Raw genomic sequence first — 20,326 nt, 5'->3', positions numbered from 1 at the left:
TGATTCTGGATTTCGTGTGTTAGTTTGGAGGTGTTTAATGTGTTTGGTGGACTAACTTTTCCAACTGCCTGTTTACACTGGTGGTGGTAGGTGTGGTGCAATCAGAATTGCCAGGAACCAAAGACTCACAGTGCAGCTGGATCAGTCCTGGTGACACCCAACATGTGGATGGGGCAGATCCCTCTCCAAAAGAACAGGAGTGCCCTTCCCCCTCTCTGTAGTTACAGGGTTGAAGTCCCTCAGTCCCCTTCACCTGAGGGTGGTACATCTGAGTACAGTATGGTAATACTTGATTTAGTACTGTTTTGTTTCACTGCTGTGATTAACAGCAGTGGTTGAATCCAGCCTGGATATGATGGTTCCCCAGGAGGTATATGATCATAGGAAAACATTATTAGACTTAACTCTTTTGCTCTCACCTTACATGCACACAAATATATATATATATATATGAGTTTGTGTGTCTATGAAGTTGGTGTTGTTTTTACTTTTTCCCTTCATTCCACCAGTGTCCTTCTTCCCTCCTGCAGTTTTGTCTGGGCTTTGCATCCTTCCTGGCACTTTTGAAATAACATTAATTCCTCCTTCTCCCCTGCACAGCCTCCAGCCTCCCCCACCCTGCTTGGTGCCACGTGAGACTCTGCATTAGAACAGCTCTTATAGGAAGCAGCTGATAAAAACATGGCATTCTTTGCTAGCAGTAACTGAAACAGAAAGGGGAAGAAAATATTAGTCCCTAACCCAGAATCAGTGGGAGACTTCCCATCCCCTGGTGACCTTTCCATTAGATACTTGAACTTGAGACCTTTTATATTTAAAAGTTTTAGGGAGGGATTTTTAAAAAAAAAAAATTATTCTACCTCTCTTAAAAAGCTTTATGAAGCTTAGTTTGCATGTGCTGTGTCTGCAGAGAAGGTTTTCTGTGTTCTCTAGAATACAGGTCTGGGTTACACACGATATTGCCTCTCCACAGGCTCCCCTGGCATCCAGAGCAGTGTTTGAGTCAGGATGCTGTGCAAAGTGCCCTTTTGAAATCAATAGTGCACCCACTTCATTAATTTTTAACAGTCTGACTGAATAAACATAAGAGGCAGTGGAACTGTGGCCAAAACTATTTGCAACATAATGAAAGCTGCTATCTGGCAGAGTTTAAAAATAAAGGAGAGATGGGAAAAGTAATGATCTCCTCTGTGCATCTTCCTGCTGAGCCTTCAGCTGCAAGCCTGCCTGGCTCTCCAACGTCCTCATTTGCTTTGGGAAATAGAGCCTGTTTTTCCACGTGTGCACAGCAGGGAACACCACAAAGGCTTTGCCTTGAGCAGGGTTTGCAGGATCCTTCCTTAGAGCAAAACTCTTAAGTTTTGTTGGAGGAGACAGGTTCTTATTTTTTGATGTTGTGGGAAGATCCAGCAGGATCCCTCGTCTGTTGGGTCCTGCCCATGAGGTGGTGGGAGAGGACCATGATTTTTTTCCAGTAAGGACACCTGTGGACTGTTGAAGAGCAAAGCCCTGCTGGTCTCAGCTTTCTCTGCTGAGGTGGGACAGCAGTGGGCAGTTTGGCTGGGGGGGGTTGTTGTTTTTCTGGGATAAAACCATTTGGATGCAACCCTGCAAAAACTCAGAGAACTGGTGCATGGGAGCACAACCTATGCAGTTACCTAGAAAAAGTGTGTTAATTCAGTGGAACAGCTGCTTAGGTCTCTGGCTGAGAAAAATGAACACAAGAAAATAGTACTCTCTAGGACTCTACCCTGATTAAGCCTTTTTTCCTCCTCTGAGCAGAAATTACAGTGAAAACACTGTGCTTGCCAAAAGAGTTGGAGCCAGAAACGGTTTGTTCAACATTGACATTTCTGTCAACATTCAGCTCACAGGAACCATAAGAAGGAAAAATGTAATACAAACACACACAAAAAACCAAACCCAAAATGCAGCATCCACCTGGCACCTGGGGACACTGCATAGACAAGAAAGGATCCAGAGGCATGGGGGAAGTTCAGTGTCAGCAAGAGGACCCGTGGCTTTAGCAGGAGCAGTAACCACAGAGAGCAGGTCACTTCCTGGGCATTGTTTCTCCCAGGGAATGGATCTCCCTCCCAGCTGCTGACAGCTGGGCAGGCTCGAAGAGGATGGATTATGACACATCTCATGACACACCACCTCAGGGACAGCAACCTCTCTATAGCAAAAAAATACCCTTTATGTTCAGGAGGACATGAGGAGTGGGACTGCATCGGACCAGTGGTGTCCTGGGTTGGCAGGTACTTTGCAAATCAAAGAGAAGGAGTCTAATTTTTGTAATACAAAGTCAGATATATTCAAGATAGACAGCGCACTGAAGCTTTTCCTGATACTCGCAGGTCTTCTTTCCTAGGGGTCACTGGAGAGTGAGTGCCACACAAGAGGAGTGACAGCACTGATACAGCAGAGGACTCTCTGTAATCCCTTGAGCTACACGAATCACTGATTGTATTTTTTTTTCAATTGAAATATTTTTCCAAATAAAACATATTTGGTGAGCATTTAGTATTTAACTTTAGATTGAATAAAATGATTCCAAAGAAGTTAAATATTTCAACTTAAATTTTTTTAAGTCCATGGTCAGATATTTTAGTGAATTTAATGATTTTTTTTTTTAAAGTGTAAATTGAGTAAATCTTAAAAAATATTCTGAACAAATCACAATTTTATTGACATTTTCTCTAGGCTTGTCAGCTGAATCACTTCTGCATTCTTGAAATTACTGAAATTACCTGAAATTACTTCTTTTGGGTTCCCCCCCCTTCCTCCCCAGCTCATTTGAATATACAATCTTCTGGCACAAAGTATAAATAATTTTTCTTTTCAAGTGTAAGGACCCTGGCTGTTCCTGCCTCCCATCCTTCTGCTGGTGTTTGGAGCCCAGCCGCCTTGTTCTCATGCAACAAAAAATGTAGCTTTGTAGTAATCTCTGCAGTGGTAGTGATGTTTTCATCTATAATTAGCTCTCAGAGATGGGAACGTGTTAAACTGGCAGTTTCTTCTTCACAAATCTCCCACACAGGCAGAAAAAGCTCTTTCACTGTGTCTTTTAATGCACCCTTCTGACAAACTGGAGTCCAAGCATGCTTTTTTTTTAGAGGGAGTATGTTAACCACAGAGTGCCATCCAACCATACAGCCAGAGATGTATTTACTCTGCGTGGGGGATGGTGGCAAATCAGCCAGAGCAACTAGAAAGAGCCTTGTCTGAGAGATAGAGAAGAGGCAGAACAAAGAAGATTCCTTCTTTGCCCTGAAACTTGCCACTCGCTTTTTTCCTTCCTTCAGTTGCCTGAGTTGGTCAAATAGAATCATATTCTCCCCACATATTCCACACTTTAACCTCTCAAAACCACAATGTTGCTAGTAAGTCAGAAATGTACAATTGTTGTTGGGCTGGTACGTGAGATCAAGTGAGCAGAAGGAAAGCAGGATTTTGCAAGCTGGACAGGATGAGGATGGAATGTATCAGTGCTGCAAGTGGTTAGAGAGCTGCCAAGAAGGAGAAATGTGGGTCCTTTCTCTGGAAGCTGCTCTTCCCCTGATATAACCCAGCCTCTCCCAGTTTGACATAAACTGGTGATATTGGAGCAATAAATAATAAGTCCTGAACTTCATACAAAAGTGCTGCTGCCTGTGTGGTACGATCATGAAGTCAGTGGGAGCTTTTGTGATTTATGTTGGCATAGTTCATGCCAGGGTTTCAGTCCTGCACACAAGCAGGCTCTTAGCTGAAATATTTAGTTGGGATGCTCAGCCTCTGAAATCAGCGGAGGGACAGGGACACTTCCTGGGGGCGATTTGGACTTCAGTGTGCTGGCTCTCTGGAGCTGTCTCTTCTCCTTGGCTGCAGATCCTGCCTCCAGCTTTCTGGTAACCTGTCTTCAGGAATGGCAGCAGCCTTTGCCTTGTTTTTAAGCTCTTGTTTTAGTAGAGATTTGGGATGGCCCCAGAGACAAGTGATCTGTGGGTAGCAATAAATTCAGGAGAGAGCTGGCTGGTCAGACAAGTGTCCTATCTACTCCATCATCTTCTTTTCTCTAACTTTTGCCCTTTTTGGAGTCAATGCTTGTGTTTTGGTCCCAGTGGAAGCAGAGGACACACGACACTTTAAGCTTCCCAGAGAAAGGCCTCTTTCTGCTGAGCCTGTCCTCTGGCTTCTCTTAGCTTTTCCATCGTCAGCAGCTTAATACAAGGTATGATAAAGCCTCGTGTGCCAGGTTGTCTCTCCATTGATTCATTGCTGCATCCTTCCTCTGGTACTGAACTAGGGAGCTGCATCCTTGGGTTCAGTAGGAATGAAGGGCTGCCTGCAGAATAGCACCAGTGTTGCCAGAGTGAGTTGTGTCAGCTGAGGTGCAGCCTTTGGATTTTTACAGAAGACATAATTTTTTAGAAGTTGCCCCAAACTCAATGTCAGATGTAACCTTGCCACTCAACAACATCACTGCAATTTCCAAATGCCATGTGTTTCAGACAAAAGCTGTATTATTTCAAATGAGCTAGTTTGCTTCCTTATATTTGTCCAAGGATGACTGAGCAGGAGAGTGTTTGCAAGAGGAACTGGACAGAGAGGTGGGTTTGAAGGGTTTGCTTGTTTCAAATGAAGCTTCCGGTGGGTTAAGAGTGATGCAGTGAGAATATTGCCATGTACAGGATGCAAACAGCACCAAAGCTGAGCAGCCCTTCCAACCAGTGTTTTCTTGTGCTGATCCAGACTCTGACTTGGCCATCCAACAGAGTTCCAACCAGGCAAACTCAGACACTGCAGAAAGTTATGCCAAACAGGTGAAGGTTGGGACCTGGCGTCTAAGAACTGGGTCACAACAACTAGACTGATAACTTGGGCCTCTGTCAGTGCCTGTTGTGAAACTCGGTGTTTAAGAGGAAGTGATCTACAGGAGGAGGGCAAAAAACCAGAAGAGCCCAAACCAAATCTGCTGACGAAAACATGGGCGCTGCCCCTCGTACACAGAGTTGGGAGTAACATCAGAGTGCAACAGGACATCCCCGCAGAAGGAGGTCTCCCAGGATGGTAAGTACATTTGCCATCATCTTGAGAGAGCTGGGGTTAGACATGGAGAGATGAATGCACTTTGTTCATCTGGGGAGCTTCAAACAGCTCCCGGGGAGGAGTTTGTGTAATGAAGAAGTGCACCCTTGTGTTTAAAATCCAAAATTTTATATAGTGTGTTACTAGTGGAGAAAAGAAGTATGAAAAGTTATTTTGGGGGAAGGGAGAAAGCAGAGGCTTAGTGTTATAAACAACAATCTCCTGTGTACACTCAGCAGCCTGGCATTAGATGGTGTTCCAGGCTGTGAAGCAATGCTAAGTAGCACTTGTATTTATTACTCTTGGATGAACTTCAGTCATTGAAATTGGCAGCTGGTAAAGCCCTGAAAGCTTCGAGGGAGCCATAGTTAATTGCTGACCAGCTACAATATTATTTTTAAGAATTCTGTCTGAGTCTCTGATGTTTTCCTTCTTGAAAATTAGACTGCCTATTTCAGTGCAGTTCTCATGACTTCTGGACAGCAGGTGGGACTCTAACCCATCACCATCAAAGATAGGGTCAAGAAGAGCTTTGTTTGAACCAAATGATAGATGATTCTATGACAGCACATAAAAGAAAAACGCTGCTTTTTTAAACCATCTTGTAACTGTTGCTGAAAAAGAGAACTGAAACAAGTTTCTGGTAAGCTCCATCCTCCTGAGGCCATCACATGTCTGTAAGTGCGCTGACAGCTGCAGTTCCTTACCAAGACGCTGCCTGGGTCACCAAATGTGACTTTGGGGGCCAGAGGGACAAGGTGTCACCTCTCAGCTCTGGTTCTGTGCTGAGAAGCACATGCAGTAGCTGTTTGTTCCTGGCCAGCCCAGCTGACTGGGACAGCTGTGCCAAAGCCACGAGCTGTGGTGTGTGACCTGCAGCCTCAGTGGGCTCTCCTGGCCCAGGCTGAAGGGCAGCTGCTGCTGTTTGTCAGCTGCCTTTCTCCTCCTCCTTTAAAATTCCTTTGCCTCAGTTTCCTACCAAACTCTTCAGCATCTTCTCTCTTGCTCTCTCTTCCCTTTCTTTCCGCCAAGTTTTCTGGATTGGTATGTGCCTACTTTCTCTCGGAGTGGGGAATGACATGTGCTGCTGCCACACAGCTTTCTCTGCATGGTGTGTTATATGCCCCCAGTCTGCTTGGACTGTCAGCTCTCTGGGGTAAGACATTGGGTCTTCATACTGTGCTTAAAACATCAGCTGGGATCTCAGGGGCATGGGGACCTGACATTCACCAGGGAATGGCCAAGTGTCCTTCACTGCTGGCAGCCACTCCATTTCTCTAGGGCTGGGAGAATAGATGTTTACCTGCCAGCATTTATAACTATTTCTAATGTAAAAGCTTGCAGCTGAGCCTGGGGGCAGCAAAAAGAAGTGACAGTGAAAATGGTGAGTAAAACTACCTTGGAAAGTGGACACTGCCATAGTGATTACAGATGATAGCAACAACCAGACCTTGAAATGAAAACACAGCTTTCCTCTCTGCAGCTCATTTTCTTCCCTCTCCACCTTTCCCATCTTTGTCATTCTCATCTGCTCTTTTCACATTCCTCTCTTCATTTCCCAAGTTACTGTTTCAGACTCACCTCCCTTCTCTTCCAAGAACATCCTCCACCTTTTTGGTTCAGCCCCACCAGCTCTTGCAAGTTGGGCCCCACAAGAAGCCTTTGGGGCTGTACATGTACTGTGTCCAACTCCTGCCTGTTCCACGCAGTCACAGCATCCGTGCAAAAAGATGGAGTGGGCAGGAGCTGGATGCAGCATGGATGTGTATGGCCATGCTGCCTTACTGGTAGGGGAGGGCAGACACCATAAGCCCATCCAGTTCAGGTGACAATAGCTGTGAACATATGGCACGATGGATGGGATAAGTCTGGCAGGATCCTTCCTACCTAAAGCTTGAGTGTGGCCACCTACAGAGCAACTGCGTATCCGGCACCATGGCAGCGTGTTCATCCTCCAGGATACAAACTCCCAGTGGCTCAGGGGTCAGAAGCAGTAGACTGGGGACTGGGCAGGTGGTGATATCATCTGGTAGCACTTTCTGAAATCTACCACACCCCAGGATGTGCTTCTTGCTTCTGAGCACGCAAAATGACAGCTGACTCCTACGGGGTAAATTCTCTTCCACCAGTGCAGGGATGACGAGTGACCCACTGGGCATCTGTCAAGTTTTTGAGAAGGCAAAACAGGCAAGTGCCAACTCCCCTTGCCTGACCATCTGCTGTGAGTTTCGGCCTATTTTGGTAGTTGCTCTTATGGTTGCCTCTGCTGGTGGTAACACAAGATTGGAGCAATATTGCCTGAGGAGGAAAAGAAGATAACTTATTTTCTAGTAATGGCTGCAACAGGGAAGAAGGGGAATTTTTATTTTGTCCTGGTCCTTGTCCTCTTAACAGACTCCCTTCTGGAACCGACACTGGCATTGAAGGCAACTCACAGGCACAGGAAGAGAGCAGGAGCCTGAGTCACACGAGGATGACACTGATGCTGTACACTATCACCCACAGCTTCTGCACTTTAATTACTGCTTGTTGGCAAACATGTTCACTTGCAACAGGACAAAAGTGGGTGTTGAAGGATGGCTGGAAGAGGCAGCGATGCAGTTGTTTACACATTAATTACTGCAGGGATTTTTGTGTGTAGACAGCACCAGGGAAAAACTGCAGGGACCTGTCTCTCTCTCTCACTTTGGAATCTGCTGATGTCACTCAAGACCCATATAATACAGGGAGGATGTTGCACAGATCTGTACTTAAATCTCAGAGCACTATATAAAGCACTGGCAGTAACCTGCATTTTTTTGTCTGTAACTGGCTGTACACGAATGTTGTCATAAAGCTTTATTTTTCCCCTTGCATACATTTCTGTTTTTCAGATTGTGAAAAAAGCATTAAAAACATCCCTGAGGTTTAGTGAGTCCTCCAACATGAAATTAGGCGTGAACAATCAAAAAGACGTCAAAACGGTAATTATGGGGATATACTACATTTGCTTGCAAGAGCTGAGATTACATTTCTGAAAAGAAATAACAGATTAAGAAGAATGATTTTATTGCCCATTTTAGAAATCCATGTAGGTTTCAATCCTATTTGTAAACAAGTGAGTGACAAAACCCTCATTGATTTATCTGGTAGGCTGATCAAACCTTGCCGAGAGGGAGTAATGTGGAGCTAAATCCTGCAGCTCTGTCTGGCTCAGGAAGTAAACCATGCTCATACAAAGAGCTTCACTTCCACCATTAACACAGCATTTATTCATGTATTCATTTATTCATTTATTCAGCATGCCTAGAGCACCTGGACAGCACAATGTGTAGCATGGTGACAGCCAGGATGTGACTTCAAAATAGATTTCTTACCTTAGGAATGTCTTCTAAAGCCTGGGCAATGTTTAAGTCTTGTCAGAGTGTTCATGGGATGAAAGGCAGAACTGTTAAAAATCGGTGGGATTGCTTTTTTGCCCTTGATGAGATGGAGAACAAGACAGAGGGCAAAATTTGAAGTAGATGGATTTAAAATGTTTTTCTCATTCAAGTCACTGCCTGAAATCAATGGCAGCACTGTAGATTATGAGAAAAGCAGAGAAAATTAAAAGTAAGAAGCTTTATCCACATAGAAAGTAAAACAGAAACTTTCAGAGGCGACTGGTTCCTGTGCGGTTTTCCCATGTGCCCTTCTGGGAGCTCAGATTTATGGCTACAGCCTCACAACCACCCCAGACTTGGTTCTCCTGCCTGGAAGTTCAAAAGCTCAGCTCTGAAGTGCAGGTTGCCTATCACAGGCTGGTGGATGTTCCCAGCTTCCAAGAATTGCCACAGGGAGCCAGACACGATAATTGTTGGGGGGAAATGGATCTGCACTGGTGGTTGTCTTTTCCTCCTCAGTATAGGGCAGCATTTAGAGCCTGGTGCTATACTTTCCAGTGAGTGGCTGGATTCCAGACCTGGATATACCATGTAGCCAGTCTAATATTTCTTTTCTTTTTTTTTTTTTTAAATCTACATCCAGGAAAAAACCTGAAAGTACAGCAAAAGGGAAATGAAGCTAACTCACCACACTAGAATGACAAAGGAATACTGTTGACACGGATAAATGAGATTTCTATAGTTTCACTTAAGTGAGTTTAAGTTAGAAGACAAAAGTAGAACATGTTCAGAATCCACAAAACTTCCCTCTGCTTCTGACATGATTTTTCTCCCCTGATTTCATGAACTTTCTCTTTATGGTAGTGCTGGGCTTGATCCCACAGATAATCTTGTGTTAGGGATTTCTATGTTTTGATTTTGGTAGAAATTTTGTTGAATATCCATTGGTCCTGTGCTAAAATAAAACTAATCGATGTCAAACTAATCAAAGGTTTAGGAAAAAACCAGGGGGTTGATATGTTGGCACAGAAAAAAACCCCAAACTAGCCAACCCTCACCTAGTTTGTGGTCATAGAATGACAGAACAGTTTGAGTTGGAAGGGACCTTTTAAAGGTCATCTAGTCAAACCCTCCTCCAATAAGCAGGGACATCTTCAGCTAGATCAGGTTGCTCAAAACCCTATCCAAGCTGAGAGATCCTCACTTTCAGTGGTGCATCTAAGAACATTGTCTGTCAGTAGCTGAAAGCAGAACTACTACTCAAAGATTGTGATTTATTCACCTGAACAGGTAGTCATCCATTCACTGGTGTATCAGTGACTTGGTGATCACTTTTAAATCCTCTCCTGTATGGGTTCTGTTCTAGTTTCAAATCTTAGGGGCAATTTTGATGCTTGGCGTTGTTGTCGCGATGACTGTTTACTTCATGAGAGTGGGCAGCACAGATGATGCCAATGGAGAAGAAACAGTTGTCAGCATTTACAAAGAGCTGGAGGAGGAAGGAGGACTCTACGGAGATCTCCCAAGAACCACAACAACTGAGGAGGACACCATTAGATCCAATGACTCCTGCAGGTGAGTCATGTTTGATGGCATGTGGAGAAGCAGTCATCAGGTGGAGGACTAGTTACAATACTGATAATTTCAGTATGGAATTTGTTCTCTTCCCATTGTATTATAAGTTGATAAAGTAACACTAATTTGGGAAGAGTGTGGCTGTTGTTTAGGCATTGGGTAATTAGTAGTTGCCTGCTATGAGGAGCAGTAGGGGCAGTATCAGAGCTCCACTCCCAGTCCTGTGCTTGTATGTTCAGCACAGCTCTGTTGCTCCTCTGCCACCTCCAGACACCCTCCCTTTGTGGTGGGAGGCAGCAGGGACATCAGCTGGCAAAGCAACCTCTGCTGGTCTAACTTTCTCTCAGAGGCTGGAATGGCAGGAGCTGTCTGTCCTGGGAGAGGGTGGAGAGGGTATTGAAGTGACAGCCCCACAGGGTTACTTTTCTCCTCATCTTAAGGATGGTAAAATTCAAAGCTCAGAACAGCTACTGAGAAGTCTTTCTGCTGGATTTGGGAGGAAAATGTACAGTCTAAGCCTGGCTATAAAAACTAGGGATAGAGAGTACTCCCAGCTTGTTTATCCAGCTCAGCTTATTTGATTTTGAGGTTGACTTCCCAGATGACCAACTGTATGGCCTGGCAGGTGCTTTGTGTCCTGCTTGGGTCACTGTCTCTTGCTTCATAATGTCCAATTGCCATTGCAGCTTTGACCTGGTGGAAAATGTTCCTTATGACTTACCCTTTGAGATAAATAGCACTGCAGCCAAACCCTTGTATCAAGCTTGGATGAGATTGCTTGATCTAGCCCAGGAAAAAATTCATGTGGCTTCTTACTATTGGTCTCTTACTGGGAAGGATATCAGTGTCAATGACTCATCTTCCAAGCAGGTAAGATAAAATCAAGCACATCTGTGGTTGTATGTCTTGTGTACATGTGGCAGATTGGCTGTGTGGTTTGTCTCTCAGGGACATTGCTTGACTCTTCCTGCAAACCCAGGAAGGTTTTCCATGCTGGTCTGAAGCAACACTCCAGCCTTCCCCTCTCTAGTCAAGTTAGACTCCATCTGGGCTCTATCCAGATGGCTCTGAGTATTTTTATGCTGTGTTTTACGAGCAAGCAGAGGTTAGCCTCAAACCCACAGTTGCTTACCCTGTGGATGGTCCACCTGTGTTAGGGGCAGCCAGTGGCAGAGCTGAGGAGCCTCCCATGTACACAAGTGAATGTGCCAGTTCCCACTGGTTAGCTGGAAGGGTCACAAGCAAAGTCTACTGGACTTTTGACTGCTTCAGAGGCTGCTTCTCTCACAGCACCTGCATCTACCCATTGTGCATCTGTCCCTCACTCCTACCACCGGACAGCAGATAAGGAGGTTCATTCTCCTTTACAGGGCTGTCCTCCTGGGCACCCTGAGTGGCCTCTCTGGCTCTACCACCAGAAATTAATGACAGAGGCCACGGCCCAGGCTCACCTTGCAACTGTCCATCTTGTTTAATTGTCCCTTGGCTCCCCTTTGGCCTGTGGCAGCTAGCAACCTCCCAGGCAATCCTGAGCAGGGTCTGGGGGACTGTTCTGAAAACAGAAGGGACAAGGCCACCCTATTTCGGGCAGGTATGGATCTTAGCTGTGTTGGGAATCGTGCTGTTTGCTGATGGACCAGCTGCTGGGCTGGTTATTACCATGACCTCAGCCTCTTCCTCCCTCCTGCCACACCTTCCTCACTCTCTGGGACTCTCTGGGACTGGTCTTCTTGTCTTTCTCCCCAGCTGTCTCTGGTTGTATAAAATGAGTCATTTACTCCACATGAGAAGAAGTGAAAGTGATAGACATAAGGCTGAGCACTGTCTCTGCTCAGGGACAGCTCAGTGTAGGACAGTCTTTGTCACCTTTATCCTCAGGGAGAGATGACCCCAAGTACCTGTTGAGCATCAGGATCCAGCAGTTGATCTGCACTGGGACATTCATCTTTGAAATCTGGGATGTTTGTGGTTATAGTTTTAAACCTTATTTATATCTAATAGCATTAAATGACAGAGAATAAACTTTAATTCGTGCACTGGATCAGAATCTTTGTTCCCTTTTTTTATTTACATGAAACACTCCCGAAATAGGTGAAATTTCTGACCTTCCTTGCCTTGGGAAGCGCCCAGCAGTAACACTGTACTTGCATATATCTTACTAAATGTTTTATAACAAAATATAAAAAATAACAATGTCTTACACAGGGTGAAGATATTCTGGAGAGGTTTGAGAGATTACTTGCAGAGAATGTCTCTGTGTATGTTGCAGCAAGTGTGCCAACTTTGGCTACAAAATCAACGGACCTTGAGCTTTTAGAGGCAAAAGGTAATTATTTCCCTTCAGTGATACATTCAGAGCTTCAGTATTGCAAAAAGGCATGTGAGGGAAACTGGTCTGCAGGGCCTGTTCCAGCACGGTGCTTACATGGGTTCACAGGATAAGCGCTATCTGTTCACTTGCTCATGGTTTCTTTGTATGTTGTCACACCCTTAAGGATTTTTCTGAAAGTTCACATTTTGCGTAGTTTTTTTTCAAATTACAGCGTTCCCAGGAATGAGAGCTTGTGAATTTTGGTAGTTATTACTGGCTGCAAGAGTCAGACATGCAGATGTGTTCTGGCTGTTGAGGAACCATCTCCATGCTTTACCTAAACTCTTTATTTCCCCCCCACCCCGCCAATCTTTCTTCAGGGGCTCACGTGAAAAAGATTGATTTTGGACATTTGACAGGAGGAGTGTTGCATAGCAAATTCTGGATAGTAGACATGAAGCACATATATATTGGTAGTGCAAACATGGACTGGAGGTCTTTATCTCAGGTAAGCTCTGCTGCTGCATATTCAAAAATGCGGGGGAAAATTTGTGTTCTAGCGCACAACAGAGAAAAATCATAATTATATAAAATATTGACTGAGTGGAAGAAGCAGCAAAGAAACCCCTGGAGGTGGCTCCTTCTGGGGCTGTGACACAGCTTACTCTCTTTGCAGGTGAAGGAGTTTGGTGCTGTGATATACAACTGCAGCTGCTTGGCCAAAGACCTCTGGAAAACGTTTAGGACTTACTGGGATCTTGGATATGCTAATGCTACCATCCCATTCCCTTGGCCTCTTAATTATTCTACCCACATTAACAACCGTCGGCCTCTGGAAGTAGAATTTAGTGGAATCTTGACAAAAGCCTATTTTTCTGTAAGTATGTTTGAAAATAAAATAATGGACTGTAAACTATGTTTAAGGAAAGACCAGAAAAGTTTCCTCAGCAGCCCTCAGTTACTTGTGTTCCAGTTGGATAATAATTTTTTCATCAGGTTTCTCTGGACCTACTCAAAAAATAAGGATTGACCCAGCATCAGCTGTCAGGTACTATGGCAGAAACAGTGTGTAGGTCTCTTTTAATCACCCATTGGCTCAATATATCAATAAATATCTGACCCATCAGGACATGGAAGGCACGAGGAACGGTAGTAGTAGTCCACCTCAAGTGTTTTGTGCTATTTTAATGAAAACTGCAGAGATCTAATATAAATAAGTCAGAGTCTGACCAAAAAAAAAAAAAAATTAAATCACTAATCTGTGTGTTTTCTTCTTTACAGGCTTCTCCTCCAGCATTTTGTCCAAAAGGTCGCACCCATGACCTCTATTCTATAATCAGTATTATCAGTCAGGCACAGAAGTTTGTGTATGTTTCTGTTATGGAATATTTCCCTACCAGCCGTTTTGTTCATCCAAGAAGGTACAATTTTAATCTTGAGCAGATCAGTTGACTTGCACTATTTAAAGGGAAAATATCTTATTCTCCCCTTTCTGCAGTGAAAATATTCAGAGAGGAGAGAACTGAGGTTCTGCTCTGCACTTAAAACTGTCCTGTGGATTATGCCTTTCAGGTACCAAGGGACAGAGTGAGGGGAAACGGCCTCAAGTTGTGCCAGGGGAGTTTAAGACTAGATATTAGAAAAAAAAAATCACAGAAAGGGTTGTCAAGCATTAGAACAGACCACCCAGAGAAGTGGTGGAGTCACCATCCCTGGAAGTGTTCAAAATGCGTATGCATATGGCACTTGAGTACATTTTTCAGTGGTGGACTTGATGATTCTAAAGGTCTTTTCCAACCTTAAGGATTCTGGGATTCTATGGTTGTAATACTGAGGCTACAGAAAGGATGGTATCCAATACTGCCCATGTGCTCTGCCAGTGTTTTAAAGCAGCCTCCTGTGTTCTTCACACAGAAAGAAAACTGTGAAGTGCCAGACTAGGGACAGTCAGGTACAGCTTCCTTCACAGTTCAACAGAGCAGCTTTATGAACAGAGAGAGGAAAGGCAACATGAGAGATCTATATCTGACATCAGACCTTTCAGAGAAAATATTGTTTTAATCTTTTCTGCTCCTGTTTTTCTTTTTCTCTTTTACTTCTGAGGAGTCTTGACTTCCAGCTCTGCTGCCTGTTTGATGTATTTGCCCCATAGTTTAGAGGATGCTAAATAGCTGTCCTTGCTGACCTCTGCAATGAGAGCTGAAACAGTCTCTAAAAGAAAATTCTGTGGTGATTTTTTTCTGGGTATGTTGGGTTTTTTCCTTCTAATAATTCCATCTAAGGACTTCCAAGTTCTGGATGCGAACAGCAGCATGCTCTCAGAGAGAGGGTGGAAGTGGTGATCTGGAGTAATCATAGAATGGTTTAGGTTAAAGATCATCTAGTTCCCCCCCAAATGCCATCGGCAGGGACACCTTCCACTAGACTAGGCTGCTCAAAGCCCCACCTAACCTGGCCTTGAGCCTGCATGTGGTGAACCACTGCCATGGTCCCGGTGGGCTGCCCAAGGTCACAGCAGAATTATACAGACTCTGCACATCAACTCAAGTTTGAGTAACACAGAAAGTTAGTCAGTCATGGGGCAGCACTAAGACTCCAAATCCTCTTAGATATGCTTGAATTGGGATGTTTACATGCAACCAAGTGCTCTGAATTACCTGCTTATAACATTTCTGAGTTTTTCAAACAGCTTAATAACCTGAGAAAGAAGTTCAAGAGAAATAATTATGTGCAACGTGGCTTGCAAAGAATAGGGTAAGCTCTAGGTTGCCATTAAGCCAGAATGGTACCATTCATAATGTCCTGTGTCGTGGTGGTGTAAAGCCTCTGTTGTTCAGCTGTGCCATGTGTGTGTTAGCAGGAAGAAACAAAATCTCAAGATCAACTTCCACTTGGAGGATATTTTTAATAAACCAAACACCTTAGAGCATTTTTCTGTTTCTATCTCATACAGTTGAGTCTCTGGGTTTCTCACCTCCTGATTTTAGCCAAGAATAGGTTCACAGAAAGTCTCTTTACCCCCTTAGGATTGTGTTAATACTCCCTTTTCTTCATCTGAAGGCTTAATCCACCATTTGTGACATCTAGGGCTGATGGGATGCAAACAAGAGTTTGAAAGGCCCAGGGAAAGCGGTGCAGGGCCTGGGGCTATCTCCACAGCAACCAGCTGTAGTGCCATGAATTGAGGCTGATTAGTTCAGGTTAGGTTCCTCCAGCAGCTGAGGCAGAGGAAACAAAGCTGCTGTCTAATGCCTGAGTGTTAATCAACTAGAAACCGATACGTTTAAAAAATTAACACTGTTCAAAAATAGCATTTCAAGTAGCATGCTTTTCAAAGTTTTCCAGGATCTGTAAGCCAGCCTGAGCCTGAGAGCACAGGGCCAGTCCATTGATCGCAATAGGACGATGCACGAGGGAGGATTAGAGAATTCAGGCCTTTGTACATTAAGACCAAAAGGATTAAGTTAGGCAAATTAATTCATCATTGCTCATGGGACTGTGAGCCAGTGCTGGTCCTCTCTCCGTATCAGCACTCCAATCTGTACTAAAGATGCTTGTCTTCCTCTGTGCAGTACTTGTCAGGATCTACGGAATGAAAATGCTGCGTGGGTGTTTGGAGTTACTATCTCTGGGATGCACATTGTCCAGCTCTTGGTGTTGTGTAGATGGGTGAAGGATGTTAAAAATTTTCCCCTAAGCTACTGCCAACACAAGTGTCAGGAAAACAGATTTTCCCATGTTCAGGAGAGCACAGCTGTGTCTGTTACCTCGGGGGCACACAGCATGCTAAAGAGGGCAAGGAGGGGTGGGGAGGGATGGAGCCTGCCCACACTGGCTCACAGCACAGGACCCCTCTGGTCACTGGAAACACTCTCCAGGTCTCTGAAAAGACCATATTCTGCAAAATGGTTCTTAGACTTTCTTCTGGGCTCTGCACTGTCCTTTTTATTCTCTGCTGTATGATCTGGCTTTACACTGGAGTTGCTGTTGTTGTTTTTAGTTTCTCAAGGAAATGGGCATGATGGCACCATACTGTGTGTGTATCTTTGCTAAGCTTTAAACTTTTTGGTCAGTTCCAACTTAATTTGGCAGAACCTGGAGGCCTCAAAACACACTGTGAAAAGAATGGACTTGGTGGAAGGCAGAAATCCCCTCCAGGGAAGGCACAAGTGCTCCGCTTACTAGATATCAGAGATCCCATCTGTGCATGGCGTCACTTGTAGTCTCAGTTTGTTGTCACAACTTTCTGCTGAACTGATGAAAAAGTATCCCTTTTTTCCACAAACCTCCTTTTCTGCAGATACTGGCCAGCCATCGACAATGCCCTGAGACGTGCAGCTTTCAACCGCGGAGTGCAAGTCCGGCTCCTGGCCAGCTGCTGGACATCCTCTGACCCAGCCATGCTCAACTATCTGAGGTCCTTGCGTGCTCTCAACAACCCACATGCCCACATCAGTGTCGACGTGGTATGATACGAAACCTGATTTTGGAAAGAGAGCTTGAGGATACGGCCCCACACTGATTTTTGAGTCTAAACTGCCGTTTGCATGTGCAAGGATTAGCTTTTAGAGAAGCAGATTGTCTGTTTTTGCAGTGACTGTTTCACATCCTTGTGAAAATAAGGCCGAAGATGCAATCTTTGAGGAAGCAGCTATTTCCAAGCCACTAGTGATATCAGGAATGTGCCTGGCTGTGGCATTTGAGACATTATTCAGGCAGTTGTTTTGCTGAGCACTGTGACAGTGACAGTTTATATGATAACTTAGTGCTCCGCTCAGAGACCTTTTCCTGCATGGAGCATTTTAAATGGATCTAATTGCTATCGGTTTTTCACAATTGAGATATCTGCTGTATCTATACAAATCGACTGATTTTTGAACACTAAATATTATGCACAGGCCACAGGTACTAGGCTGGAATGTATCAGGTAGACTGGGGATAGTGTGGATGCTCCCAACAACAGAGAGATGTCACAGAAGAAGGAAAGGGTTTAAGTAAAAAAAAAAAAAAAAGGACAGAAATGTAGATTTTAGTAAGTTAGCACAAAAAGTTAGGCATTATTGTTTCCTTCTGTACCCCTCTTGTCTGTGATCATCCCATTTTAGCACAAAATAAGAGCAGCAATCAGTGGTAAACACAGATCTATTAAACAGCTGTCTAAAACTGCATTTAATTGTCTGCCCTGTAATGATAATAGCTGTGCCACTAATGGAACATTGTGAGGCAAACATTATCTGTATCTGATCTCAATTGCTTATCCAATTTTATGTATAGTGGAAGTACTATTTGTTAGTTTTCTTGGATAAGAGTAAAATTTCTTTTGAGTGTGGAATGTTCTTCTCTGTTCTCCCCATACTATTCTATTCTTTGAAACTATAGAAAGCATGCATTATCCAATCATGAAGTCTGTTCCTCACTCTAGTATTTCTGTTTATATTTTTAATCTCTCTCCCTCCAGAAACTCTTCATTGTTCCAGTTCTGAATCACACAAACATTCCTCATGGGAGAGTGAATCACAACAAATATATGGTCACTGATAAAGTAGCCTACATTGGTATGTATTCCAGTATTCCAGATACTTACACTATCTCCAGATCTATTGGACTGAGACTGAGATAGGGTGGGCTGCAATATCAAAAAATATCTCACTTTGCCATGAAAAGAAGTCTGTCCTGGGTAAAGAAGTACAGATGTGAAGAGGAGATGATAATGTAGGTCAAGTTCAGTAAGAGGTTATTTCATATGATTGTGAACCATTAGGAACAGAGCATGCCAAGGCTGAGTGCACAGCCTGTGACAAGCACAGTGGGAGTTTCACAGCCTGTGTGCTCAGAATGACGCAGTGATGGCTGGTGCTCTAGTGTATAACATTATTGTGCTTTAATAACAAGAAATTGCTGGGAGGAATTAATTCCACGCACTGTTTGTTGAACAGAACTCTAGGAAAGGAAATGAGAAAACAGTAATGTCAATTGCTGCTCAGTTCCTGAAAGTCGGGATGGTGTTTACATTTCACTCCTTTATTAGGATCCCTCAGAAAAGGGAATGTGAGAGGGCTCTGTCATTTCAGTCAGCTCATCCTCCAAGCAATGCACACCAGCAAATAGCCCAATCTTCCAACTGGCTGAGGGTTTGCAGCTCCATTTGCTTTTAATACTTTAATAACTTGTTTCAAACTGAGTTGTCTTTTGAAGGCAGATATGCAGATAATTTGTTTTCATGCCTAAGCACCTTCTGGAATTGACAGTAGATTTTTCTGACTCAGGCAATCACGAGGGGAAGTGCTAAGTGATAAAACGTGTGTTTTTTTCACAGTGTTTGATTTTCTGAATTGAGCTTTGGAGAGAGAGTAGACAATGCCTGCAGCTGGATTCCCAGCTTTGCCTGGTTTAGAAGTGGGAATCGCATGCTGAGCTCAGAACAGCTCCTGAGGGTTTATTGATCAAGGGTCTAGTTTCTCCTCTTGTTTTCTTTCAACAAGTAAAGAGAATTAAGTCCATTAAGGACTCTTTTCTTTAAACAGAGAAACCCATGCCAAACACTGGCTTTTACCCCTCTTAATACTCAAGTGTTGCACGCTATTCCCATATTTATAATTAGTAAATTTGTGCATTCTGTCACAGGCTCTAGGGAATCAGAAGGTTATGAACTTTCAGGGTTGCAGTTAATACCTAGTTTCCGAAACCTGAGGTCTGGTGTAAGAAGGAGGTGACCTGATTTTTGCTGCCTCGTTGGTCCTAATGAGATTTGCAGTCATAGAGCAAATCAACAAAGCCCAGAGATCAAACAGAACACTGGGAAATTAATGTTTTCTGATCAGCTACTTTTCCATTGCACAGGGACTTCCAACTGGTCGGAAGATTACTTCACTAATACAGCTGGTGTTGGACTAATTATCAAACAGAATTGGACCAACCTGCAAAGAAGGCAACTGCCTGTCCAGGAACAGGTAAAAAACCTTTTTGAGCGAGACTGGAATTCCAAATATGCAGTGAATCTGGAAGATGTGCAGGGACAGAAAGACTGTAACTGGCAAGGCCAACTCTGAAGTGAATTGAAATGTACATTTAAAATAGACACAAAAAATACATTTGAATCTTGTTCCCGTGCAAATCGAGGAACGTTCTTCTTTTTGTCTTTGTCAGAGAAATCACTTCCTCATGGTGTCCGCATTGATAATACAAGAATTTCTGATAGTTGACTATACCTGCAAAACCATTAGTCAGTGTGTGATGTTTAATTTTTTGTGTGATTACCTTATCCCAGCGTTAATAAAATGCATAGTGTTGTATGACAAACTGTCTGATATTAATGTAAACATGAAAGACCTTAATATATCAGAGACCACTATCGCTGTGCTATTTTATCTTAAAAGATTATATATTTCAACCTAAATGTTCCATTAACAATGTTTGCTTACACGTGTTTAAGCATATTTTTAATAAAATATTTTAATAAAACTCCTGGCCACTTTAAGATTTGAGCCAAGTATATGGTCACCTACAATAGTGAGGGCAGATTTTTAAAACCATTTAGGAATTAGGGAATTAGAGAAATACCTATTTTTAAGTGTTCAGGCTCCTCGTTAGAGAGAAATGCCTGGGATTTAAATCTTGGGGCAGCTTCCAGCTCACCTGTCCTGGAGCCCCTGAGTGTCTGGGGATTTTGGGGTGTCTGTGTGTTGGTCTTGTGCAGCAAACAGGACAGGGGAGCAGGGCAAAGCCGCTGCATGGGTGCTGTTGTGACAAAGGCATCCCACCTGCACTGTGGGCAGTGCTTGGAGAGCCTCCTTGTTCGTTTTGGGCTACCCAGCTGCAGGCCCTGACCAGTGTTGTGTCTCTGGGCTGCCTTTTCTTCTGCAGTCACACTTGGACCATAACCCTGAGCCATCTGATGTCTTACATCCATATCCACCACTGTGTGGCCTCTGCCCTGGCTGACTCTGAAGTGACAGGAAAGGAGAGCAAGGCATGTGCTCCAGCCATGGAGTGGTGTCAGTGACAC

At 43.8% G+C, this 20,326-nt stretch overlaps 1 protein-coding gene across 2 annotated transcripts; it reads left to right on the top strand.

Moving 5' to 3' along the window:
* Window positions 1-4,945: 4,945 nt before the first annotated feature.
* On the top strand, window positions 4,946-19,620 carry PLD4 (phospholipase D family member 4). 2 transcript variants are annotated; one of them, XM_050336862.1, is made up of 11 exons: window positions 4,946-5,055; window positions 7,947-8,036; window positions 9,802-10,010; window positions 10,697-10,880; window positions 12,216-12,336; window positions 12,702-12,829; window positions 12,998-13,198; window positions 13,603-13,742; window positions 16,622-16,787; window positions 17,780-17,876; window positions 19,162-19,620. In XM_050336862.1, exons 1-11 carry the CDS (start codon window positions 5,053-5,055, stop codon window positions 19,368-19,370), a joined length of 1,548 nt encoding a protein of 515 aa, XP_050192819.1. In that variant the 5' UTR covers window positions 4,946-5,052; the 3' UTR covers window positions 19,371-19,620. The 2 variants fall into 2 exon arrangements, with proteins under 2 accessions (XP_050192819.1, XP_050192818.1); XM_050336861.1 differs by lacking the exon at window positions 4,946-5,055 and adding an exon at window positions 7,468-7,635.
* Window positions 19,621-20,326: the final 706 nt, after the last annotated feature.

Source organism: Myiozetetes cayanensis, unplaced genomic scaffold, assembly GCF_022539395.1.
Source record: "Myiozetetes cayanensis isolate MyiCay16 unplaced genomic scaffold, myiCay2020 scf6-25, whole genome shotgun sequence".
Classification (NCBI taxonomy): domain Eukaryota; kingdom Metazoa; phylum Chordata; class Aves; order Passeriformes; family Tyrannidae; genus Myiozetetes; species Myiozetetes cayanensis.
Note: the sequence above shows the minus strand (reverse complement) of the source record. Positions and strands in the feature narration are given on the sequence as shown.